Here is a 27,082-nt window from a genome sequence, read left to right as displayed (position 1 = left end):
CTCATCAGAGGCTTCCTTTTAGAAGGGCATGCAGCGATAGGACAACGGGGGATGTTTTTGAACTGAAAGAGGGTAGGTTTAGATTAGACTTTACGAAGTTATCCCCTGTGAGGGTGGTGAGGCACTGGAACAGATTGCCAGAGAAGCTGTGTCTGCCCCATCCCTGGCAGTGTTCAAGGCCAGGCTGGATGGGGCTTGGTGCAACCTGGTCTAGTGGAAGGTGTCCCTGCCCACAGTAGAAAGGCTGGTACTAGATGAGTTTTAAGGTCCCTTCCAAGCCAGACCATTCTAAGGTTCTCAATTTCCTTGACCCACTGTCTAAGCTATCTTTCTTTTGCTCTGAGACTACTTGGGCAACACTCAAGATTGTTTCAGAAGTTTGGGTAAAACACCCCGCCAGCCACACCACACAGCAGAACGCATGTAATGAATAAATCCACGCACACATCTAGACATTGCACCACACAGTACCCCTCAATAACAACCCCTAGCTGACCCACAGGGCGACCAGAACGTGTGTTACGACTGACACCAACTTTCCGACGAGACACAGGCCTGTCTCTACGGGCACAGGAGAAGCCTCCAGTTGCCCACTCCCTCCCGTGCTTCTGCAGTGGAAGCACCGCTTCCCCCCCCCTTGCTTTGGGGCCGGCCGGGCGGGACGCTCCCAACACGGTCAGGAAGAAGGAGACCAGCTGTCCCCGACCCCCCTGCGCACGCTCTCCGCACCCCCTGCGCATGCGCAGTAAAAGCAACGCGTGGCGCGAACAGGACCTTCAGGATGATGGGGGGGAAGGCAAAAAAACCTGATCTGCGCCGCTCCCCCAATGAGGGCCCGGCGGCGCCCCGCGCATGCGCAAAGCGCCGTGTCTGCCCGCCCCACCCCGTAGAAGTGTTTCCGGCGCGGCGTTTGTGACGTTCGCGATTGGCGCCGGGCTGTCCGGCGGGCGGGCGGTGGGAGATGGCGGAGTATCTGGCCTCCATCTTCGGCACCGAGAAGGACAAGTGAGTGGCCCATCCCTTTTACCGGCGCCGCTCCCGCTGCTCCGGGAGCCCCGCGGGGGGAGCTCGAGGGAGGCCGGAGGCTGGTAGTGAGTTCCGCGGGGACGCGCAGCGCCAGCCTGGGCGGCCTGTGCCCATCGTGGCGGTCAGCCCTTCCCCCTTCCCATTTTCTCCCGCCTCGGGGCCCTGCGATACCCCCGCCGCCGGGGCGCGCGCCCGTGGGATCATTCCCCCTCACTCCTCCCTATCTGTCCATCCCCCTCCTCGCCATAGCCGCGCGCTGGAACGTGGCGGCGCGCGGCCGCGGGGGGAAGAGGAAACGAGGCGGGCGCGCTCATCCCCCTTGCACACCCCCCCCCCCCCATCCGCCTCCCCCTGGCCAGCGGCCCTCCCTTCGCCCTCCCCCCCCCCCTTCCCCTTCCTTTCCTCTCGCTGGAACGCGCGTGCGCGCGCCGCAAGGGACGAGGGGGGAGGAAGGGGGCGCGCGTGCGCGCGCCTTCCTCCGCGTGGGGCCTTGCGCGTGCCCGCGCGGGCGGGCCCCGCCCATGCGCTTCCCTCTTCCCCTTTTGCCGGGCCGGGTCCGCGTTCTTCGGGGACTTTCTCCTCCTCTCCCTTCTCCCCGCCCGCCATGCCTGTGTGCCCGTGCCTCGTGGCGCTCTGACGGCCCCTCTCCCCTCCCTTCCTCCCTCCCTTCCTCCCTCCGGCGGTGGCGCTTTTCTGGCGGTGGCGGGAGCCTCCCGCCGCCTCTCCCCACACCCCACCCTCAGTCCCCCTGCCAGGGAGGGCCTTTTCTCCCTCCTTTTGTTCGTGTCTCTGCTCCTCGCAGCGGCCCGAGAGCTCCCGCTGTGCTGCGAGGACAGCGACTGGTTATTTCTCCCCCCTCCCCAGGGTGCGGAGGATTTCCCCGACTGCTGCATCCTGATCCTCAGGCTTCTGCCTGCAGCCTTCCACCCGTCGGGAACGCCTCTAGTTTCTCTGGTTGTTGGAAGCGTACTTAGAAAACACTCCTAACGAAAATTTGGTCACCACCGTCGGCCTGACCAAAGCAACGCGTTTTTCCACTCGTAAAAATGAAAGGGGGCATCGATGTGCTGCTGGACTAAATTACTCTTGCCAGCCCCTGGCCATGAGGCTTCTGGTTTCCTTCTGCTTTATAGTGCTACATGCCAGTTCCAATCCACTCGTCTGTCAGAAAAAGCAGTGCCGGCAGCCACTCTTGAGCTCTGCTACTGTAGCATCCTTTCTGATATCATGCATTGCAGTTTAACAGTATTAGTATGTGCCAATATAGCAGGCATGAAATTCCTGTTACAGGTCTTATTTTCTATTCAAAAAGCAAGCAGAACTCTTCAGAAAGTCTTGAAGTTGGAGGCATATTGGACATCTTATAGTTAGGTACTTTTTTTGTTTCAGGTTAGAGTTCAGAAAAGACAGTAAGTATATTGTAATGCTAAGTATATATTTTCAAAAACATAATGAAGAATAAACATGTTACCATTTTACAGTAGAATGTTTTCCTAGAGATCAGATGTGCTTTAGTACTTTAATATTTTTCCCTTCCGTGAGGTGATGCTGGCTACACAGGATTTTGAAAAGAATTGGTGTTAACTCTGAGCATGGAAATAATAATCTTTCTTCCAGGAGAATTCTTATGTTTCACTCACCCATACATAGCCCATAATAGTTATCTTGTCCTGCAGAATTTTGCATTCAGTTTTCCCAGTCAAGGTAACTGAACTCCTCACGGTTTTCTTTCGTCAGTCCATGTGAGTTACACTTTATATGTGAGTGTTGCTGGCACTTCTAAACCCATATAGTTCTGAAGGTGTGTCACGAGATGATGGTTAATTCAAGAAAAGCTTGTGGTTTAAAAAAATATGAAATGCTTCCTTTTCAAATCATTAACTACACTCATCAAAATGGCTTAACTAAATGTTTTGCTTGTTTGTATTTTCTCTGTAATGTGGTTTTTCTCTTACCTGAATTATTGAAGGTACTGTGTTGGCAGCAGTCTGAGTTACCCTTAGAGTGTAACTTTAAACAGGCGGCTTATAAAATGTTAGGTAGGTGCAACTGTATTGGCTTTCAAGCAGGTTATATTGCCTAGACTAGGGGGTTGCATGAACCAAGACATAACTATATAGCGCACAGTAAAGCTTTTCGGACTGTTTTTCACATTATTTCCCACCCCATCACCCAGAGAAACTGGTAAAAAGACAAGAACGGAGAACCGGAAGGGTAAAATGGTGATCATCGCTTCTGTCTGTGGTGGTGACGTGAATGCACTTTCGGTTTGAGTAGCAGGTGAAATTGTTGAGATTACTTGCTGTATATTAGGGGTAAAGAGGAATAGATGTGAACAGGTTTGTTGTAATACTTTCCTAGACTGATTTCTTTTTTTCTGTGTTACTTCTGCACAACAAGATAAAGGCATGTAGGGCCTATGTTTTGTAGGAAATGCATATTACATGTTTCTTGTTTCAATATGTAACTACTTTGTTCTTATTTGCAGAGTCAACTGTTCATTTTATTTCAAAATTGGAGCTTGTCGTCATGGAGACAGATGTTCTCGGTTGCACAACAAACCAACATTTAGCCAGGTTTGTTTTCTTTTTGTTTCCTCTTTCTTGTGGAAGTATAGTTTTGCTTCTTTAAAACATAGATTCTCAGAATACAAGTGAATAATTACCAAGCTCCAGATTAAGTAGTTCACTTTTGGCCCCAGTTTATATGGGTTTTTGCTTTTTTTTTGGGGTATTCCATTTACTTCTCCCAGCATTTCTAATTATCTCCTGTCACCCTTAATGGCTGCAGGAAGCGATGCTGTTGTAAGCTTGCCTGTAGTAGAGACCAACCAGTGCTAACTTTCAGGTGAGTGTGCCTTCTCAGTGGTGTTTAGGCACTTAAACCATCCCAGATCTTTTTAATCACAATGGCAGCGTGTTCCACCTATGTCAAAGGTGTGAACTTAAATCTTTTATACATATAATGGAAGAAACTAATTAGTAAATAAGTGACTTGTCTGTCATTACATTTGCTCTCTGACCCAGGCGCATAAGTTTTGAGAGTAACTTACATTGTTCCTTTCAATTTGAAGAAATTGTTTCTTGGAAACAACTTGCCTGGTTGCTGAGGGTGTCTATATCAATTGACCTGACAATGTGAATATTGTTGGAGACATGATGTGTTACTGCATGTCTGTCAGAAAGGGGAAAAAAAAGAAAATAAAAGGTGCAGTGGATGATAGGGGTTTTGTTATTATGACCTCTGTAGTTCTCAGAAATTACATTCCTGGAGAAGTGTATTATTTATCTTTCTATCACTGCTGATTGTCAAGGCGTACAGGTAAATAGATTTCTTCGGGAATATTGTAGGTGGCAGGTAATGCTTACAAAAGTTGTTGCGTTACCAGTGGTTTTACCTACAAAGGTAAAACTTGTATAGCAGTGGAGTTCTGTGCAAGTTCATTTGAGCTGACTTGGAGCAGAACTGATGGGAATGGTGGGCTGGTGTTGATGTGGGAAGAACTGTGGAGGCAGGTACCATACATGTGTCTGGAGTTCAGAGCAATGATGCTCATGAGGTTAAACTCTGAGTGCATGAGTGGGCAGGGGGAATTCCAAGGGACAGTAACTGTTGGATACTAGCCAAGAGGGACCACTGCTGGTACTTCATGTACAAAACCAGTTTCCTGCTTCTGGAATTTAGGGTTTTTTCTGTTAATAATTTTTAATGTAACTATTGTATCTCAGAAGGAATATTGCCCATTTTCAAAATGACTCCCTGTTGCTGACCTACCTGAAGGGCATACTGGAGTGTGATTGGTTATTTAGAGACTTGAATTTAGGTCATTGGCTACTAGAAAATATTCCTGAATTAGACACTTCCCCGGTAGTTGTCTATAAGTTTGGTTGGTTTTGGTTTTAAGCAACTCCCCCACACCTCCCCCCCCAAAAAAAAAAAAAAAAACCCACAACCCAAAATGTAACACTACAGACTACATATTGTTGTTGTGGTTTTGGTTGGTTTTTTTTTTTGGGGGGGGGTGTGTGTGTGTGTGTTAAACAAACAAACAAAAACAACCTCCCAACCCTTTGTGTGCAGCAACGTTTTCCTCTGTCAGGAAGTTCTTGCTGGCGGCCTTTAGCTTTGTTTTAGGAACTGTGGTTAGTGATGCCAGCTGATGTGGGTCAGCAGGGAATGTGTGACTCTTCAAGTGATGTCTGGACTGCTTCAGCACTGCTCATGACAGGTGTGCTGTGTTGTAACACCTCTAATGTACCTGGCAGGTGTGTAGGGTTCACTGCAGAAATCTTTACTTGTATGCAGATTGATAATCAGCTGTGATAGAAGAACAGATACTCACTAATGGGAAGTTACCAGCGCAGTATTTTTATCTTGTGTTGCTATTGCTGGTACAGTGCTTTATATGGGAGAGCTGCATTAGGAAAGATTGTGAGATTCAGGGTGATTGAATTACCACTGATCAGCAGAAACACTGTAACTGCATGTTTCTGGCTCTCTCCAATTGTAGGCAAAACATAGTTATTTTAAACCTGGGCCATGGAAGCACAAAGCTTTGGTTGGTATGACTGTACCCATTATAAAACAAGTGTGTGATTTTTAAATGTGATGTTACATTTTTTGGTGTTTTTTTTACATGTGAAGTGGGCAGCATATGTAGGTCTGACATTGCTGGTCCCTGTGACTTAAGTTCTGAATTCTTACTGTGACTAATAATAATGTGTAAGCTAAAATTATTTGGGGATTGCGATTCATACTAACAGTGAGCTTGTATTTTAAGTAATCAAATTTCAATTTTTGAGCTGCTTACAGTGATATGGACGTTTGGAATTTTTTTGTAATATTAGTTTACTAACTTAAACATGGTTTGTTTTTTCAGACAACTTGATTTTAAGAAGAACGATACAAATGTAAGGTTTCAAGTCTGCCTGGGCTAATTCTTCAAGTAAAAAGCAGAAGGGCTAAAAGGATATTGTCCTTATTTGAAGGATCGGAAACGTGATACCTATGATGCTATTATATTATTTAAACAGAAATTCCACCAAGAAATTCCTGACGCACAAAATAAGACTTGCCTAAAAATCTTACTGTCTGGTGTAGCAGTTTAGACTCTGTGACATTCTGTATTATACGCTGTGCACATAACACTGTTTCTATCCCTTTCTCCTAGCCTTGCAATGATGAATCTGGTCCTGAAAGCTAGGCATCTCCATAAGATCACATAGTTTGAGGTTTCAGGTGACTGCCTCACAACTCCCGTTTTGAGGATAGCTCTTGAGACAAATGCAGCTCTTTCTTGGTGGTTAATTAAAACTGTTTTCATAATATGATGGTCTGGATGCAATTTTGGAAGATATTCTGCAAATACAAAAGGAAGTCTTGAGAATAGAATCTTACTTTTAGCTGTTTGCAAACAAGTTGTCTCTTTGCAATTGTCTATTATATGCACAGCAGCCAGTAGAATTCCCCTTTTTATTTTTTTTCCCCGCAGACCATCTTGATTCAAAACATCTATCGTAACCCCCAAAACAGTGCACAGACGGCTGACGGCTCACACTGTAAGTCCCACAGTTGGAGAAATTTTTTTAAAGAATGGTGTTAAAGAGCCCACTCCTAATTATGAGAAAATAATGTTGGCTTCTGAGCTGCTGACATAAAGCTGTTGCAAACAGGACAAGTGACGGAACTCTTCTTGCGCACAGATCAAGAACTTGTCTAATGTGTGCAGTTCAGAATGCAGAAGTGACTGCATAGATTGGACTTAATGCAGATGCTCTTTTGCACTGCAAAGTGAAACTTGATTGCTTAGTAACACTTTCTTTTTAAAGGATTAAACTGCAGACATTTTTCAAATTCTTGATGTAACAAAAAAGAAATTAAACCAAAAAGGGATAAAAATAGGTACATACATGATGTACGGTAAGTTTCCCAAAACTGGGTTTTTTTTTTTTTCATCTCAACTTTTTTAGGAAAATGGAGATTTCATGTTATGCTGTAATTATTGTATTATTTTCCTGTGATTTTGCTGCTAAGAAACCATTTGATGCAACAAAATTAAAACAAATTATTGCAGCTGTGATTTGAATACTGTGTTTGGATGCCATCTCTTACGTATGTGCCTGAAATTATGCAAAACCACGCTAGAATAACATTGTTGAATTAAAATCAAAAATACAATAATGGAGTATCATGAGATCTCTATTACTTTACAGTGCTAGGTTGATTCAGAAAGGTCACCAGCTAAGAGCAATTTCTCCTTCTTGGGAGAGAATAACCACCTCTCTTTCAGCACAGACTCGGCTAAAGCGACCCTAGAGGAAACCGGTTTCTTGTTAAAATTATTTTCCATAATATAAAGTTGTTGCGTTTTGTATTTCAGACCATTGCCCTCTTGAACATTTACCGTAACCCTCAAAACTCTTCCCAGTCTGCTGACGGTTTGCGCTGTAAGTTCATACAAGTTCCTTCACTGGTTCCCTGGGCTTGATTGTCAGAGCTCAGTGTCGACTTAAGCTGGTCTGCCATATTAGTTTAACAGATCAAACTGACCACATTTCATTAAATGTGTCCAAAACCAACACACATGCACAACCCCCCCCCCCCCCCCCCAACCTTTTTTTTTTGTCCTGCTCACCTTCCTCCCTGCTCCCAGAACTATGAGGGGAATCTATACCATCTAATCAAAAAGGGTTGCAATTGTACTTCCCCTGTAAAGCAGTTTGGTTACGCTGCTTTCTTCCTCTCTGCCTTTCTCCCTGCTGGAGAATCTGGCATCCTAGGAGCATCCTAGGAACGTTTTGTGCTGTCCATTAGGTTCCACTGCCTTAAAGAGCAGTACAATGACACGTTGACTTCATCCAGAACAAATTTCCTCCTCTGTAAATGTTAAGAGAACTTGGATTTTAAACTTTTCAGACTGCATGCAGAAATTTGTCCTAGGTTAATGTGGCTTCCATTTAGACTGTACTTTGGAAGAACACACTTTGACTGACAACACTTCCCTTCTGGCAGCTGTCCTTTTTGGATAGGTGCATGCTTAAAATTCCTTCCATGCTTTGAAAATTCAAATTCCAAAACCAAGTTGCTTATTTACCTAGGAAGATACATCTTTAAAAGTACTTTTGAGGAGGGGAAGGCATTTGGGTATGGTCATGAACTAATTTAATAACTCCTGAAGAGGTAGGAATGGGCATAAGAAAACACACCTGCTGTGAGACTGGCAGAAGTTAAATGATGAGGATTGTTGATCGGTGATTACTGATACTGTGATTTGAATCCTCAATATTAGAGTAAGATTAAAAAAAAAAAGGGGGGGGAAAGAAAAGTTTTAGGACCAAAAAGGATTGGTGTTATTTTCTAACTAATATTTCTTGTTGAAGTGATTATTGACTGTGTGGTAATAAAGCTTTGTTTGGCTATTCCTTTTTTTGACTGTTGGATTATAGACTAGTTCAGATTAGTTACCAGCATTTGATCAGACGTGCTTTGTGATATCAGCCATTAACTTCAAAGTCAACACTGTCTCTTCTGCTTCTAAAAGTTAATAATGGCCCAATAACGTAATTTGAGCATTTTGTCACACAATTGAGCTAGATACGTATCGAGCTATGTAAGTTTGTCTAGATGCTTAAACAGTTCTGTCGGTTTGTAGGCTTTCTTGTTGCAGATGCTTAGTAGTTAATGCTGTTTCAGTAAACCAAAAAATTTACTGTTGGATAAATCTGTCCCTGAATTCTCAATGAGCTGGTAACTAATTTGCACAGAGTTAACAGCAGTTTGGTCTGTGGAGCTGTTTAGATTGTAAAGTTGCAAGAGCCTTGAACAGATTCTCTAGTGTTTTCTGAATGCTGGTATCTGTCTCTAGTTTGTCTTGATGAGCGGGTAGCTATTCAACAGAGCTTGACTGTACCTTCTGTGGTAGAGCTGAAGCTCTGTTGTTATCAGTAAGTTTGCTGAAACTCCTGGCTTCTTGTTTTCTCGAAACTTGTCCCTACTTAAGTACTGCATGTATTTTTAATGGATAAATTGGGTAGCTATTTAATGCTTTTGTTGTTGTTGCTTAACTGTCTTCCTTTCTATTGCCGTCATAGAGGATTAACCTTAGTTTTGAACAGCAGTAGTTTTCCTGAGTATTTCAATTAGTACTTGGGCTTCTCAAGGTTCAGATACCAGTGGCCCTGGCATATGAATGTTTGCAAAGCCTGTGCATATATATGCTTCCCGCTTCAGAAGGACATTCAAGTAGTCATTAACTAACTGTTGTTTATGATCTCCTAATATGATAATGAAATCTCCTTATAAGTTTTTAGTGCTTGTCCATCTGGTAACAAGTATTATTATATTACTTATTCCCACTGTGGCTCACAGAGCCCCTGTATGGTATTCTTTTAAAAAAAAAAACCCAAACCCAATCATTAGGTATTAGTAAGCTCTTATCAGTGGTGTTGGCAGAACCCTGGGAATATAGTTAAGTATTAAGCTGTATAGAAGGATTGGTTTAATGTTTGATTTTCCTTAATTTGCTATATAACTGAGAGGAAGAAAAGAGTTCTTAAAAGCAAACATGTTTCAAATGCAGAAACATTCTTAGCCCAAACTGTGTAGCAGGTGCCCCCTATCCTTCTTCAGGAGGTGAGATGGGTGGAAAGAAAGTAATGACAGTTTCAAAGAGTGGCTGGTAAATATTAGAGACTTTGAAGGAAAATGTAAAGTTCGTCCAAATGGTAACATTAGCCAAAAATGAGTGACTGAGCCCAATGCACTTCTTTCTTTCCATAGCAGACTGCAGTAAATAAGCACAACTTATGTTGGCTCGGTCTCTCTCTCACATTCTGTGAACCAAACTGGCAGTGTTTATAATTTAAAGGCTAGAATACTTTTTCTAGAATAAAATGCAGGGTTCATTTTAAAACTGGTCTGCTTGATCTTGATAAACCACTTAACTGCTGGAGAGCTAATACATTCAGCTTTAATGTGTACACCTTAATGTAGTTTAAAATGCTGTAGTCTGGAAGAAATAAATGAAATTTGTTTCTATATTCTTAATGCTTTGAAAAATCAGCCAAACTTGCATTGTTTTTTATAGCAGCAGGCAAGCAGTGCTCATGTGTAAAGTCCAGCTTAAAGCATGAAAATAATCTAACATGAATATATGGCTGGCTTGTCTTGCACTTAAAGGTCTACAGGACTACAGGAAAATGATGTTCAAAATTAAACTAGAATATTGTTTTCTCTTGCAGAGCATGATGGTACCTTCTTTGAGGGCACTGAGAAAAGTGTGTCATTTCAATAACTATTTTAAGCAAATGTAAAAATAAGAATTCTAGGCTGTGTACATTGTGAACTTGCAAATTCTAGTGTAATATGCTGGAGAGGTGGACGTGTTAAAATGAAATTCTGCCTTTAGGAAGAGGAACACTAAATTTTAATCATGCAATAAAATATATATTAAAATATGCAAATGTAACAAAGCACTTGCCTTCTGTTTAGGTAAAACTTGGTAGAAAGAGGGTAGGACTGTATATTAAATTTAAGTGATATTTAAGAGTTAATTCCCCTTTTAAATTTGTGGCATAAAAGTTTGGCTCTGATTAAAACTTGCTTTGATTTGATCATGTCAATGTAATGTTTTGACATATATTTTGGGGACTCAGAGTTCTTCAAACATACTTATTTTTAATATTCCTGTTAGTTAGCTCCATGCTCTATGGTGTCTTTTATGCTCCAGACGGCCTCTCTAGATTGTTTTGTAGTATGATCAAAATCTCTTCTTTGTTATTTAGAGGCTCTAATCGACATGACTCTTGATTTTTTACAGGTGCTGTGAGCGATGTTGAGATGCAAGAACATTATGATGAATTCTTTGAGGTATGTAACAGATGTAAAAATGTATTAAAGCGTTTGTGGATTTGTCAACACAATGAGTTAGATGGATTCTCAGAAAAGCACTTGTTTCCTCAGGTGGTGTTCTAAAAATTACAACCTTGAGTGCTTCATATTTCCTGGTATAACCTTTGGTTAATTTGGCATTAACTTTGCTGTTCAAAATAGACTTTGTTTAAAAATCAACAGCAGTTAAGGAGTGTAGCATTTTGATTCCATAATACTCCTCTTTCCTGTAAACTTAAAATATACTTACCAATAGAAGCAAGTTGAGTAAAACTATTAGCATCAAGGCTTATGTATAGTGTTTTCAGTGCATCTTATGTGTTCTATAAATACTGTATGCATAATGTTTTCCATAGCTTTTTATTGTATCCTGTTAGTGCCCTAATTACAGATGGACACGGTACAAGCCAAGCAAGTACTAATTTTAAAATCAGAAATGTAAAAAGAAAAGGGGGGTTTGTTTTGCCTTTTTTTTTTTTTTTTTTTTTTTTTTAAGAAAGGCTTTCTTTTGTACTTAATATCTAAATGCAGTACTTCTGTAGTTAGAACTAATGAGCTGCAATCTTTTAATTGGTTGTTTTGTGCTTAGGAGGTCTTCACAGAAATGGAAGAAAAATATGGTGAAGTTGAAGAGATGAACGTTTGTGATAACCTTGGAGATCATCTAGTAGGAAATGTATACGTAAAGGTAGGATAGAGAAACGTTTTTATATAATCAGTAGGGGTGGTATTTATTTATTTTGTAATTCTGAAAGCTACTCTATGCTTGTAACTTTGTGAGAGTAGCTCTTCAGGACGTAAGCTCCTCTCCAACTTCATAATATAAAGTGAAAATGTGAATGGAGTCTGAAATTTTAAGAGATTATGAGAAGTTCTCGATACTCCAAATCTGCTTTCATAAAGATTAACACTTTTTTATACATTCTTATAAATACAGTCACCACTGATGGCCTGTTCAGTTTGCCATATTAACTTGGGGTCTGTCTTTCTATCACCCTGCCTGTTAAGCACTTAGTTATGAGCAGAGATTTATTCACAACAGTTGCATTTATTTTCTAGCTTCTCAGTTAAACAAAATGTCTTGTAATCAAGCTAACTTGGCAATAGCTGGGTGGTTTAAGATGCAAATTGGAGCACTTGAGCTTAGCTCTTAAAGGTCATTGGTATCTCTTGAATAATGAGTAAAAAGTCATCACCTGAAGAAATTTCATGGTGTGTACACAGAGTTGGGGAGTTCTGAGACTGTTAGTTTGACAATTTTTACTGTGCATTCCTTTCACTGCAAAGTAAAGCCTAAAATTCTCAACTGTGTAGATTATCATCAGGAGGAAAAAAATTGTTTTAAAAAATTTAGGAGTGTTCAGCTGTGAAAAGGAATTTCAAATTGATGTTTTATGTTCATCATAAAACTGGATCAGATTTTTGTAAATTCTGACTTGATTGAGAGGTTCAGTTCTTGTGCAGATTTCTCTTAAATGTTGGGGAAAAAGGCCCATTCAGTTTGAAGCATTAACATTCTAGAAAGTACTCTTAAGCATTCTGCTTGTTTAAAATTGCACTAAGAATACATACCTTCTTCTGTTGACTTTCTAACTTGAAAGACGAAATAGAACATAAGAGAAGACACTGATGTTCTGATTAGCTGATTCCTGACTAGTGAGAAGCTATTATCTTTACCCTTGATTTGATGGACTGTCCCAGGAACTCTGAAGTAGCTTCTAGTTTGATTACTAGTTCTAAGCCTCAGATATCACACAGCTGATCTGATAGGAATCTTCAAGCTACTTCTCTTGCTTCTCTATAATGTGAGAAAATGTTGATTTTGCTTTTAGTTTCGCCGTGAAGAAGATGCAGAAAAGGCTGTGATTGACCTGAACAATCGTTGGTTTAATGGACAGCCCATTCATGCTGAGCTTTCACCTGTGACTGACTTCAGAGAGGCCTGTTGCCGTCAATATGAAATGGGGTAAAAAGTGACTTCCTCTGACAGTATCTCTGAAATGCTTGGACAAACAGGGTGGTTGCTTGGGTGAGGCCTTTACATGTAGCTTAGGGTACTGAAAAAAAGCACTTCAGGTAACATTAATATGAAGTACCTGCACTGAACCTCTTGACTTTTGCCATCTTTTGTAAGATTTTGATCTAGGAGTGAGTCAGAGTCAGTAAGTGATGCTTGCAGTTTACTGGGTTTAGTGTTAGAGGAGATTAACTTTTCGATGACTAGAGGCCCACTAGGGTTTAGGACAAACAGATAAAGCCTAGAGCTGGGAATTGTAACTCTATCTCTTGAATTCTGTTTCAGCGAGTGTACACGAGGAGGCTTCTGCAACTTTATGCATTTGAAGCCCATTTCTCGAGAGTTAAGGCGTGAGTTGTATGGGCGGCGGCGTAAAAAGTAAGTTTGCTTTTAAATATGATTGAAGCAGGTAAATTCAGGGTCAGTTGCGGAAAATTCTGAAGGCAGATCTTTAAACTTAAGTCCTCCTTGTTCTTTCTAAGGTAGTTCTGGCACACGCCAGTGAAAGGCATCAGGTAAAGGGCATCAAGTAAAACTAGCAAGTGGCCAGCTAGAGCAAAGGAATAGGTCTCTGTTCAAAAACAAAAAAAGTTGTGGTGGTTCTTGCTGTGAGTGCTGTGGAAGCTTGAAGGTTGATGTGGATATAAGAGAAGGCAAGGTTCAAGAACAACAACATTCACTGAGTTACTGATTACGTGGGACCTGCCTGTGGTTCAAGTCTCCAAACTGTGTACTGTTGCAGGTGGACATTACTTGGAGAAGTATTGCTTTGCCTCTTTTCTTTTATTCTCTTCTAAATGTATTTGCTCATGGCCTCTGTCAGAAGTAGGCTATTTGGCTAATGGTCATTTTGGCAGGATCAGACTGGCCACTTTCAACATTATGCACAATCAAGTATAACTAGATTATATTCAGGATCCAACCTTCTTTGTTTTTAACAATTAATGGCCAATTTTTCTAGCCTGTATTTATTCCTTAGTGTCAGTAAGAGGCAGTTGCTGTACTGAGCTTACTTTTTAATAGCACTAGCCTCACAATGTGACCCTTCTTGATATAAAGTCTCAGTAGGGTAAAGGAGTAGTAATTCTGCTTAATGGCAACAAGTTGTGGTACACACATATTTACATTCATTTATTAAGATACCTTGTAGAAAGGCTTGTATCACTACTGTTATGATAATACCTGTTTGTGCATGGTTCACTTTGAGCTGGATTCAGTCTGCTTGCTTTTAGGACCTTGCTCTTTAGGAAAGGCATATAAAGCTGTTGAGCTTCCTTTTATAGAGAGCACAATTTTGTAGTTTTCTTCCAATCGCAGAAGGAGCCTGGGATGATGAACGTGTTCTTTTCCTATAAATGTGTTTGATTGGCAGTGTCTTAGAACTTGTGAGGATGAATTCAACTTTGGAAAATGTAGATTGTGTTGCTTAAGCATATGTATTTGTGCCTAGCTACTTTCCCAAACTATCCCAATTAATATTAATTTAAACTTAAATGTAAGCATTTAAGAAGTTTAAAAAGATGAAGTATGCTCTTACATTAGCCTTTTGGTCATTTTTATGAGTCTGGATCTCTTGGATTTAATACCACCAGTTAAAAGGTCTCACCTTTTATTGCAAGGAAGATCAGACTTTTGTGTTTGGCTTTGGAATATGATGGTTTTACCCATTGCCCAGTTTCAGTTTGCCCTCTTTAAATCCTTTGTGCAGCTAAAGCTGTCACACGTTAGCAGTAAGGCCTAGATATTAGAAAAAGTGTCAGTGGGGTTTCACAGGTAGATTGTATAAATGAGACTAACCTGAAAGTAGTTCTGCACAATGAAATATATCAAAGTTTTGGGGGGGAGGGAGGAGAAAATAGGGTAACCCAGAACTTTTGAGTGATAGGTTAATTTAGTAATTCTGAACAGCTCATTGGTATGCAAGAGTTCTGTATGTCTCTTCATAGTAAAATTTGTCACCACCCACACTCCCACCCCAAAAAATGTCGTCATGTAACAATATTCTGCATGTTTAAGACTTGTAGCATTAATTTCCTAAGCTTTTCAGCTCTGCTGTGATTTCCACACCTATTTTAAAATGTACTGTTTACTTATTTTTATAAAACTGGCTTTTCTAAAACGCTTAAAAGCATTCAAACCACTCCTTTCCTTGAAAGGGTCCATACAAAGTATAAATCCATAGTAGCTGTGTTAACAGTACATGCTGGGTGGTCTTAGCTTTCTTCCTGAATAGAAGTCATTGACCTCAGAGGCAGGGAGGATTATTTGCAAATACTGATGGCTTCTGGAAGAAAAAAAAATTAAGAAAGAAAAAAAAAAAAAAAACAACCCGAAAAAGATAACTGAGTTGTAATTGCTGATTAATGCAGTTGATTTAGTAGGAGTGGACTTAGAGCTGTAGGGTTTTGATGTGTGTTGTTAAGAGCTATTTGTAACTGCCAAAGCAGGTGTCCCCTTCTCTTGCTGCTTTAATTAACAGCTGCATAATGTGCATTTGGTTCCTCTCCTTGCCTTTTCCCAAGGCTTGCACATCCGTTGGGAGCAGTTGAATCTTTTAACAGTACATGTTGACTCCCTGGCATTAAGTTTGCTCAGTTTGTAAATATCTTAAAGGTCTTTTCCAGCCTCGTTGATTCTATGATTCTATGTGGTTTCACAGCCTGAGTGCCAGTTTACCAGCCCTCCTAATCACAGTGTCTCTCTTCCTTGTCTACATATGTCCTTAAGTGTTCCACTGTGTGGTTCTACAAGTAAACTGCCAATTGTGATGAAACAATAAAATGTTCCAACTTTCTTTGAAGGCATAGATCCAGGTCGAGGTCCCGTGAACGTCGGTCTAGATCCAGAGATCGTGGTCGTGGAGGTGGTGGTGGTGGAGGAGGAGGACGTGAACGTGATAGGAGGCGGTCAAGAGATCGTGAAAGATCTGGTCGATTCTGAGCCATGCCATTTTTACTGTATGTCTGCTAGAAAGTGTTGTAGTTTGACCAAACAAGTTCATAATGAGATTTTTTTTAAAAGATGGGCTTCTGAATAAAAAATTTGTAGTGATACAGTATTCTTTGTGTAACTTGTTTCTTGTGGGGGGAGTCTTTTTAACTGTCATTCCTCTATCTTGACAAATTACCTGGTTTAACTATGCCTGAGGGAAAGGTGGTAAATGTATTGGAGGAGCGCCAGTTTGGGGTTTGATTTTGGTTTGGGTTTTTTTTTTTTTTTCTTTATTTGGGTATAATTTGAACTGTTGATGAAAATGTGTGTGTATATAATATAAAATATTATATACATAGTAAAAATAATATACTGCTTAAGAAACAGTTAACTCTCATAAGTTTCCCTTTTCTGCTATGCTGTCTGCTTATTTAGGTTAGTTTAGGCACATTTAAAAGGAAGGCTGTGCAAAATGCATTTATTTACCAAGTAGAAGCGCTTAGTTACAAAAATGTATGTTTGTTTGTTACCAGAAGTCTGTGCTCTGTCTATCAATGTGACTGTGGCATTTACAATAAATCCAATTTCTTGGTGTAAAATCTAAAGCCTATTTTATAAGCACTCTGGAGTAGCTGAATTGCTACTGTGCCAGAGTTCATAGCTTAATTTTTTCTTTTTATGACTCTTGACTAAATTCCTTGTCTTTGGCTGGAAAGAAAGTTGCCTAGTGCAACTTTCCCTAGTGGGGGAAAATAGTAATATTTTTTATTGCAATAATTCATTATAGGCAGGTGAGGTTTTGTAAGGAAATTTATGTTCCGTGCAGCGCAATACATAGCATCTATTGAAGGAAATGCAAGGTCCTAAATACAAGGACCAAATTTGTCTGGGACTGAAGGTTGGTTTTTTTTCCCACTCCATATTCTCTTAGCTGTCGTTTAATGAAAAGCATTGTTAAGTGTTCACAGTCATAGGAAACTAATAGGAAGCTAGTGCAAAATAAATGTCTTTCCACGTTTACTCACTTCCTGATAGCCTGAAGTGTGATAAAAGCTAACAGATAGATGGCAGTTTCTTCACAAACAAGACATCTTTTTCTGTCTGAATTTTAATTGAATTACACAATAGCTGTATATCTTAGATTTTGTATCCCCTAAGGAGTTTAAGCTCTAAATGAAATGTTGCTGGAACATCTTGAGAGAGAATTTGTACAATGGCTGTCTTGCAGCTTAACTTCATGTCTGCTTTTATTCAAAGTGGAACATAGTAAGAAATTTTGGTCAGTGGTCATATTTCTGCAAGATACAGCTTGATGTACTTGAAGCTATGTAATAGAGCTTTCCAGAGGAGGAGAGAATTTACTAGTCCTTTTTTAGTTCTGAGGCAGGTAATTTGCTAAATTAAAAATTTGCTCCTTTATTATTATTAATCTTAAAAACAAAAAAAAAATGTAGATTAACAGACCAGCTTCTCTCTGCCTCCAAAGTAAGTATAAAACTTTTGCTCACTGGAACTTGGAGTTGGCAAACAAAATTGAAAAAAGAGCTGTTGTAAATTAATCTGCTTTGCCAGTAACCTTTTAAAAGAAGCATTTCACTCTGAAGTTGGCTTCACTGCTTATGTTTTGTTGCAATTGCATGAATCAAATCATGCTTGCTTTTCACTGGAGAAATTGAGCAGTGCCTGGCAAAAAATAGCTGAGCTGACACCTGTGGTATTTCTGCTAGGTGTTAGTAGTCTAACATTGATAATTCAGTTCTTGCAGTTTACAGGATATGAATCCAGTTCCCTTTCCTCTTCAGTGAAATGTAAGATTATTAATGAGCTAACTTAAATCTTGGGCTCAAAAAGGTGAGGATGGTCTTTCTTTTTTTCAAACCAGTATCTAGTGTAATGGGGGAACTACTTAAAAACGTTTAAGATTGTTTATTTTCACATAGAGTAATGACACAAGTTCATTTGCCCTATAAACAAGTTAATTTTAAACTATAAATGTGTCCCTGTAATGGCTTTCATCTCTTTATTTAAACCCTGTTAAACTGCAGGTATGTTTCTGTGTGAACAGATAGCAGAAGATTGATTTCTCCCTCTAGCCCAGTATTTCTTTAAAAAAGCCCTCTTGAATTCCACCAAATGCATCATTTTATGGTCTGATTGCACAGCTGTCCAAAAGTTAACCATGTAACTGGAATATGTCATAATGGGCACTGAAAGCAATGGATTTTGCTGGATACTCAAAAAAAACCTTGTTTATCAACCATTACCTGATTGCGTAATGATTACCTAGTGACAGCATTCAACATATAAACTAAGGTCATGACCTAGCTTCAGTTAGGTTCACCTTTGAAGACTGTACTACCAGGAAAATTTGTCACATTTGAAATTTAAAACTGCACAAATTTGATTAAACACACATCATAGTCCAAACTGTATTGGCTTTACCAATACAAACCGAGTGGAAATCCTACCTCCCCCTTCTATAGTTGCTCACAATGTCTTAGAGTAAGATTACTTCTCCCCACCCCTTCCTTCTTGAGATACCTACTTCTCACAAATATTTCATTGTTAAGTTTTCTGTTAAAGAGTAGATCCTAATTTATGGAATTCCTTTACCTCAAATAAGTGACAGCATAAGGTATTTTCTGAAGTCTGAGTCAATTAGGTTGAAACTGTTAATCCCAAGTGGCTTCCTCTTCTTTGTATTTGGCTCTTATTCTGTGAAAATACTGCTTGTCCACGAATACGATGTATGTTGAGACTGTAAAACCAAATGGAGAAAACTTGCTCAAAATAAAGCCTTGTTTTTATAAGAACCTGACAAAATTTATCCCGTTCCTTTAGATGGGATGCTGCTCTTAAATGACTAATGAGGACATGGACTTCAAGTTTAAAATTTTTAGCTCTTGTCTGTCTTGAGCTAATTTTGAGTGATTATTCTTTGCCTTCTGTTTCTTAGAGCTGATGAAGCGTGTCTTCATCTAAAAAAAGCCAAAACAACAAAACACCTGACATCTCCATATTTACTTGATGAAGTATCAAGAGTGCAACTTGGGGTTAGGAGTTAGGGGTTTGGTTTGGTGGTTTTGGGTTTTGTTTTTTTTTTTTAATGAATTGAATGAATGAATGAATCTTCTGGTTGAGAGATGCTGCAAGTTTCTGTTGTAGTCTGTAGAGGACAAGAAGGCTCCATTTTGACAGAAGGAGCATGTTTGATTGAAGAAATGAGTCATTGAAAAGAGTCATGGTTTTGAAAGATGATTCTTAAGGTTGCGTTGTTCAAACTGCAAAACTTCAGATGTTAATAACCACATCTATTGCTACAGTTGTACAACAGCACATTAAACTGCACCTACTGTCTTTAATACATTAGAAATGAAGCTGCTTTCAGAGCAGTTGTACAAGCAGATGCTTGTGGCTGCAGATGCTGCAGCACTGATGACTGCCCCACAAGACAGTCCTGTTCAGGAAAAGTCGGAGCGAAAAAAGAGAGCCAAGTTGGCGTATGGCCGTTCCAGCTGGTAAAAAACTGCTAATTGAAAGGCTATCATAGGAGAGAATAATTGTACCTGTATTTGGCGTTTATTGCAAAGATGACACTGAGCTGTGTTACTGTAGAGCACAATTTTGCCTTTGAGTGCATGAATTTCAGTTTTGAAAATATAAAAATTGCAGCTAAATAGCTTGAATAAATCGGTATCTCTTCATGTTGAATTGATATGTTCTAAATTGATGCTGAATTGATACATGCTAAAACTGTGCACAAGTATTTCTGAGCTCATCCAGTTAGCCAGTGTTACTTCTTGGGTTATTTTTACAAATTTCTCCAAATTATTTTTCTTTTTGCAGTACTCAATTTGTTAAATCCACATATATGGAAAACTGAGCATGTCTCCTGGACTACGTGAATAATCCTTCCTTGTCTGCAGTGTGCTCCTCAGTCATAAACATCTAATCCCCTGTTAATGCATTACATGCTTTTATTTGTTAAAATCGTAACCTTCAGCAGGAGGAACCACAAGGGAAAGGCCACTGCTATCCTGTACCACAGGCCCGTAGTACTTCAGTAAGGGCAGAACCACTTCAGAAGGTCCCCTTTTTGCTGCTGGAGGTTACTGCCACAAAACTGATCTACAGTTTCAGCTGTAGACTGGATTTGTGGAATCTGGTTGAATGATGGAAGATAACAAACCAGCTCTGGTAGCCAGTGGCTTCACGTCCGCATCTGAAAAGTGGGAGGGACAAGGGTGTGCATATCTCTGTTAAGATGCCAATGCCTCCTTAGTGATGCTCTGATAATCATTGGACTCAGCACGACTTCCTAATTTCAGTTTTGGTGTTTGCTTTCTAACAGCATTGCTTTAATAGGACCTAAGGCAAGTTACTCACATTTGTACATCTGGAGAGCAGAAAGGTAATAGCTTCTGAGGGAGCAGTGGAATGCCAGTGAGGCTGGCGGGGAGCTGGAGCCCTGGGCAGCTTGTGTGAGTGTGGTTGCCTCTTTGATCCAAGTACCTTAGCGATATTGAGAGGTCTGAAAGCTGTTCCCACTAGGAAGAGAAAACTAATATGACTCAGGTACTCCTTTCAAACCCATGCATTTTTGACAGAGGTATGCAGAGTGCTGTCTTCCCGGGCACTGTGAAACCAGTGTGCTGAGGGCCACTTCCAGCTCCCAATTGCAAACTGCATGTTTAGTGAGGTCTAGAGGAAGAAAAATCGTCTCTGTTCTGGTTTCAGTGACAACGCGGGCAGAAAGGCAGCAGACGGCAGTCAAGCCAGTCTCCCTGCCTCCTCGCTTTCCACAGAAAAGCCTTTTAGTCTGCCAGGCTTAGGCTTGCTGTGCTCTTGCCAGCACCTGGCTTGATTTCAAGTCTGGTACCTATGCGGCTGAGTACTGGATGTGTTTCAGATCGCTCTCACTTTCTTGCTGGAGCTGTCTGGGATTGCAGCCAGGCTGAGGGAGAGACGGAGCTGCTCCCGCTGCAGCCTGTGTACCAGCCTGCCTCCTGGGCCTGAGACCTGTGGGAAGAGCCACACGGAGCAACTGCTCCTCCCTTTCCTACCCACCCATTTCCCTTGAGAGCTCATTCTGCTTTGTGCCTAGGAGAGAGATGAGAACACGGACCAAAACAGCCCTGAATCTTCCATCATATCCTCTTCCTCCCTCGCTTCTAGTGAATATGAAGGATGCTTCCTCTCTTTTTTCTCTTGCGTTGGTGGAGAAAAACTCCTGGAGCTACAGAAGGAATAAACTTGGTAAGGGGACTCTGAGCAGGACATGAAGAACTGGTTTCTGGGCAAAGCGCAAGTGGAAAGTGAGCAGACAGACCTACTGACTTTGGGATTGCATGCAACGTTAACTCTTACATTGCCGGACTGGGGATGGGCAAGGGAAATTCCAAGGTCTAAGACAGCCCAAAATCTGGCCCGGTAATAATCTCAGTAATGTCTGGGATTTGACTCATTATTCCTTTTTGGGTTTGTTTTTTTTTTTACCTTTTAATGTGACCATGTTGACCACAACAAAGAGACATTTAACCGCCCTTCTTGCTCAGCCTACAAGGATGCAAGCCTTGTGCTTTTGGACCTGCCAGAAAAAAACATCTTCAGCAAAGGAAATACATACATAACAAAGAGGGAGCAGCAGATTATGTCCTCCATGTAGTACTTGTAAATTATCTGAGCAAGGTTTCTGACAGAGCCTCTCACTCCATCCAAGCTCGGTTATTATACTCTGCATAGGTGGCTTGCCAGATGAGAGAAAAGCTGGCTGGGTCATTTGACTCAGAGGGCAGTGATAAATAGTTCATACCTTGCCTAGAGAGCAGTTATAATTACCATATGGGTCTGTGCTGGTATCTGTTCTGTTCTAATATTTCTATCAGTGACTTAGAAGAGAAAATGAGTGTCCTCATGGATTAGTGGATGACACCAAGCTGGGGTGGCTCACCTGGTACACAGGAGAGCCAGGCAATCATCCACAAGGACAGGCTGGAACCTTGTGAAATTCGGCAAGGATAAAGTCAGAGTCCCACCCTTTGGGTGGACTGGCCTCTGGCAGGGCACAGGCTTGCCAGGGGAACAGCTCTGCAGGTAAGGCCCTGGGGTATAGTAGGCAGCAAGCTGGACGTGGGGCCACAGTGTGTCCTGGGAGCAAAGAGGGCCAACTGCATCCTTGATGGGATGAACAGGGACAACCAGCAGGCAGAGAGGGGAATCACTTATCCCCCTCTACTCAGCACCCGTTAGACCACACCTAATGCTGTCTATTGTTTTGAGCCCCTGGTATGGAAAAGACATCAGTAAATTGAAGTGAGTTTGGGGTGCTGGAGAGGACTTTCAAGACAGCCAGGGGTTGAAGTGATGGCCCTGTGAGAACAGGCCAGGTGAGCAGGGCTTGCTTAGCATAGGGGCAGAATGTGGGGGAACCTAACAGCTTCCTCCCTGTGCCTTCAGGGAGGTCAGCACCAGGAAAAGTCAGGATCTTTACTTGAAGTCATAAATTGACAGAGGGGACATACCAGATGGGTCTAGGAAGAGTACTTTCTGTGTGAGGACATTAAGGCACTGTACTGACTGTGCAGCCTCTGTCCTTGGAGGCCTTCAAGACCGGACTGGACAAGGCCTGAGCAACCTGTGTTGATATCTAGATGGACCCAGCCTTGAACAGGAGGCTGGGCTGCAGATGGCCCGAGGTCCCTTCCAGCTTGAGCAATGATGTTGCTCAGATGTTCAGCCTAAATCCTTACTGCTGTAACTCTGACCTTTTCCACTTTCTCCTACTCTGAAGGAACATGAAAAATGGTTTATGCGCCTCCTCATTTCCCTTTAGCTAAATGAACGCAGTTCTGCCTTTTTTTCAGGTTTCCCTTTTCTGAACAACTGCACTTCTTTCAGTTGTTACTGCAGGGCCATGTATCTGCACCTTCTTGTTGTGCTCCTCAGGCCATGTCCCACATGGGCTGTATCTTATTTTTTAAATGCAGCATTCCAGATGGGACCTGGTCCCTCCCCAAAGTGCACCAGTGCTGAGAGTGCCATCTGTCCTGCAGGCTATATTCCTGTTTGCATAACCCTGCATAATGTTTGCTTTTTTTCTCAACAGCAGGGCCTTGTTGACTCACATTGAGTTTGCGTGGCACTGCACTCATACCTTGCTCTCTACACAGTTGGTGTTCAGACAGCGGTTACTCCAGCATTGATTGCTCCTGCCTAGATGTAAAATTTTGCATTTATCCTTCCAACAACTTCCTATTTGACTTTCTCATCTCATTTCTCCAGTCCATCAAAGAGCATTTTGAGCTATGATTCTGTCTTCTGAATTGTTTGTGGCATTCCCATGCAGTTAAAATGTGGAGCAGCTCTTGGGCTGCTTTTTCCTCCCTTTGTATAAAAACATTTCCCTAAGCTTGTGTGATAACCTTGTGTTCTCCCTTCCCATAAGGGCTCTGGATGCCACCAAAGCACCATTGCTTCTTTGGGTAACTTCATTAGTTACTCACAAAAAGCCTCCTTCATCCTTCTTCAGTGATCCTACCACAATAGCGTTTACGTGTTTTCCCCTCTCCCTTTGATCACTGATTGCACTTCTCCAACCTTTCAGTCTTCATCGACACAAGAAATAACATTCTCTGCTTGCCATTCCTAAACAAGCTGTTTATTTCTGTGTTAATATTCCGGTCACTGTCACATTGATCAGCCACTACAGTGATCAAATGATAATTTTGATTTCATACCAACCCTCACCACATCTGCTCTTGTTCCTTGGGAAAAAAAATAATTGTAAGTGTTGTCAGATCTCAGGAAATGGCTTAAGTGGCTCCACGCAGGAAATAGGTAGTGACCTGCTGCTTTAGGGGAGTTATTGGAAAGGTTGGGTTGAAGAGTAATTCAAGTATTCCACTCATTGGGCTCAGCCATAATGGGTCTAATTAGTGGGCAGTGAGGTGAGGAAAAGCTTTGTGTGTTCATTCCCAGCCACCACTGCTATTTCTAATGTCAGTGGCACCATGTTGGGTCAGTGTTGGTGTGGGTATCTTTTAAGTACTTTTTTAAATCAAATCTCATATTTTCCCATTAGTGTTGCCTGTTTACCTTCACCTGGCTGCTGCCATGGTGAAGGAGATTGAATTTTGAGTACAGAGCTGTGGTGCAGTTACAAATCCTTCTCATTAGCATCACACATTCTGTTCAGATAGTTTCCAACATGCCTAGCACTGTCACTTGGTCTTACAAGTCTCCTCTGAGGTATCTATTTTACATTTTACAGGATCTAGCAAACCCATCTGTGCTACCAATTTCACATCTTGACACCCATCTGCCTGAAGTTGCAGTGGTTGATGCAAGGCTGGCACTTCTATGCAGAACAGCTGATTTAATGCCTCTTCCTTCAGTCCTCCCTGCAAGCCATACAAGGTATGGTTAACCCTCTTTGGCTACCCATTGTGGTTACTACTGCAGTTTTCAAACACTTGCACTCATTCTGTTCCGAATATTCATGATATTTTCTTTGCTGTGCTTTGTGGCCAGGTCTCATATGTGCCCTTGTGTCTCATGGTGTTTCTGGTATCCATTTCAAGGGTCAGGCATTCCTAACAGCACCCTTTTCAAGCTCTATATTCCTCTTGTGCCATTCTGTAATTTAGCTGTGCCAAATGCAAGCTAGAATCTCATTCTACACACTTTTCCAGTCACTGTTTTTCCATTGGGGCTAATGGTTACTTGTGCAAACCTCACTTTACATGCATGTTTCCGACATAATTAGGTAGGCAAACTGTGATTTAAAGTAAAGAATTATCCTGTTCAACAGCAGTATTGTCTAGTAAATCTTTCTTTAGGAAAATAACAACATGGAATTCAAAGTAGGTTTACATCGACTTTGATCCAAAAGAGGCAGAAAAAAAGCAATGTCATTTGTCAACAACATGGATTTTTCTAATGTATGTGGATTTTTATCATGTGTAATGAAGCAGCTGCCTCAGTGTTGCTGTTTATTTAAGGCCCATATAAAATACCTGGCTCTTCTCTTGATTTGTTTTTAATTGCTCAGTGTTTTTCCTATCTTCTTTCGTAAATTTCACCGTACAGTCTAATCATGGTCAATTTTCTTACCAGAGAGACTTTACTGATTCTAAGACTGGTCATTCAGCTTCAGATCAGTCACTTCCAGTTATAAAATCTCATCTGTTATTTTTACCATTTGATTAAAGCATCCTGTTCTTTTTATTTTTATACTGCATGCAATAATCTCCAAATAGCTATACTGTGTGATATCTATATGTACAGATGGAGACATACAGTTGTCCCTGCTCCTTCGATTACCTGAAACATATGGAACACTTCAGGGTGATTTATGTTCTAAACTAAAGCTACCTTGAATTGCTTTTCTCTTCATAGGTATTTTTTACAGATACAGAAGATATTGCTGCTTGGACTTTTTAGAGCAGCAAGCTATTCTTGAGACATTTCTCTCCTGTAAGCCTTTTCGGTTCCTTATGCTTTCATGCAAGGATTTCTGTTTTGTTTTTTAACTTCCTGCATAATCTGGGGCACGTTGTAGTTGCCAAGAATTACTCTGAGACAATTTGCACTGAGTGTTATTAAATTGACCTGCACCCCCTGTTACACATAGAATCATAGAATAGTTAGGGTTGGAAAGGACCTTAAGATCATCTAGTTCCAACCCCCCTGCCATGGGCAGGGACACCCCACACTAAACCATGCCACCCTGGTTCTGTGAGACCCTCTGAAATGTGTTCTTTCCCAGTGGGTGATGCAGTGCTACAGTGATGCTGGCAAAGTGGCAGCCAGGGAGCGGCTGGAGGGCATTCATAAAGCTCTATTCACAGCAGTGCAGGAGCAACAGTTGTGATACTGAGTGACTTCCCAGGTAGATACCTCGTTATCACATTCTCAGACACCATCAGAAGTGTAATAATATCAGAGCATAATAACTTTCCATTGCATTGGTGCCATAAGGACTAATGTAATGGATAGTTGAAGCCAATGGAAAGATGAAGCCAATTTGGCTAGGACGTAGCCCCACCATGAGGCTCAAGATGGCTGCTACTTCTTCACAAGCAGTGATCTCAAGCAGTGCACAGGCTACATCTGTGCCAACAAGTGCATCAGCAGACAAGTGCTAAATTGTAGGCAACACAAGTTTCTAGCAGAGGAAGTTTTAGGTGTTTTCCAGAGCCATGCTTCAAGCTTGGCACCTTTTAGGATAAACCCATCTCCTGATTTGTGGCACAGCTACTGATAGTGAAATCACAGAATCATGGAATTGGTTGGAAGGGACATTTAAGACCACCTAGTTCCAACTCCAGGGACACCTTCCTGTGTGGGGCAACCACATCTTCTCTGGGCAACTTGTTCCAGGGCCTCACCACCCTTACAGGAAAGAATTTCTTCCTAATGTCCAATCTGAATCTACCCTCTTTCAGTTTAAAGCCGTTGCCTCTTGTCCTACCACTACATGCCCTTGTAAAAAGTCCCTCTCCAGATTTCTTGTAAAGCCCCCTTTAGGCACTGGAAGCTGCTCTAAGGTCTCCCCAGAGCCTTCTCTTCTCCAGGCTGAACAAGCCCAGCTTTCTCAGCCTGTCTCCATAGCAGAGGTGCTGCAGCCCTCTGATCATCTTTGTGGCCTCCTCTGGACTTGCTCAAGCAGGTCCAAATGACCAGTGTGGGTTTGTTTCAGTGGGACACTTGTACTTACTTTCCATGGCACCATTTCAAGCCTGCAGCTCCCAGCTGTGGGATTCACCAGCTCCTCTATGCACCAGGCTGTATATTTACAGGCTTTGACCTGAGCCTGAGAGATGTCTGGGCCTTTTTTACCCATTGATGCCAACCTGGACAGGCTGGGGCAGCCTGCAGTGCTGGCAGCACAAGGTCCAACCCAGAGGCCCTCACAGGGGGTTCAGGTGCTAGAGCTGCAGACCCAGCTGTGGAACTCCCCTCACAGCTGCTCCTCTGTAGCGGGTATGGTTTTGGTGTTTTTCTGCCAAATTATACAAGTATAATGGTGTTGCTTAAGGTTAGCATGTGGGGACAGGATTTTTTTTCGGCAATGCTTGTGGTAGCTTTTTTGTCTTTCTCCTCACTTTTGTTCAGAGTTGTAGTGCCGTTACTGAAGCTTTTTATTACCATTCTAAACATGAGAGAATCTCACAGCTCAGTTGAAGGCAATAAATACAGCTTTTCCTGTTTCTGCTGTTC

The 27,082-nt window shown here is 41.5% G+C and overlaps 1 protein-coding gene across 1 annotated transcript; it reads left to right on the top strand.

Moving 5' to 3' along the window:
* The first annotated feature begins 919 nt into the window (after window positions 1-919).
* On the top strand, window positions 920-18,673 carry U2AF1 (U2 small nuclear RNA auxiliary factor 1). Its single transcript, XM_080612593.1, is given in 14 exon segments — window positions 920-1,005; window positions 1,891-2,195; window positions 2,197-2,287; window positions 2,290-2,373; window positions 2,376-2,435; window positions 3,515-3,602; window positions 3,817-3,873; window positions 5,906-5,936; window positions 6,518-6,584; window positions 10,844-10,893; window positions 11,504-11,602; window positions 12,747-12,880; window positions 13,217-13,309; window positions 15,733-18,673. Coding segments are annotated over 13 exon segments (1,023 nt in total). The 5' UTR covers window positions 920-1,005; window positions 1,891-2,165; the 3' UTR covers window positions 15,872-18,673.
* Window positions 18,674-27,082: the final 8,409 nt, after the last annotated feature.

Source organism: Psittacula echo (genome assembly GCF_963264785.1).
Source record: "Psittacula echo genome assembly, chromosome: 3".
In the NCBI taxonomy this organism is placed as follows: domain Eukaryota; kingdom Metazoa; phylum Chordata; class Aves; order Psittaciformes; family Psittacidae; genus Psittacula; species Psittacula echo.
The sequence above is the reverse complement of the archived record's forward strand: the minus strand, read 5'-3'. Positions and strand labels throughout refer to the sequence as shown.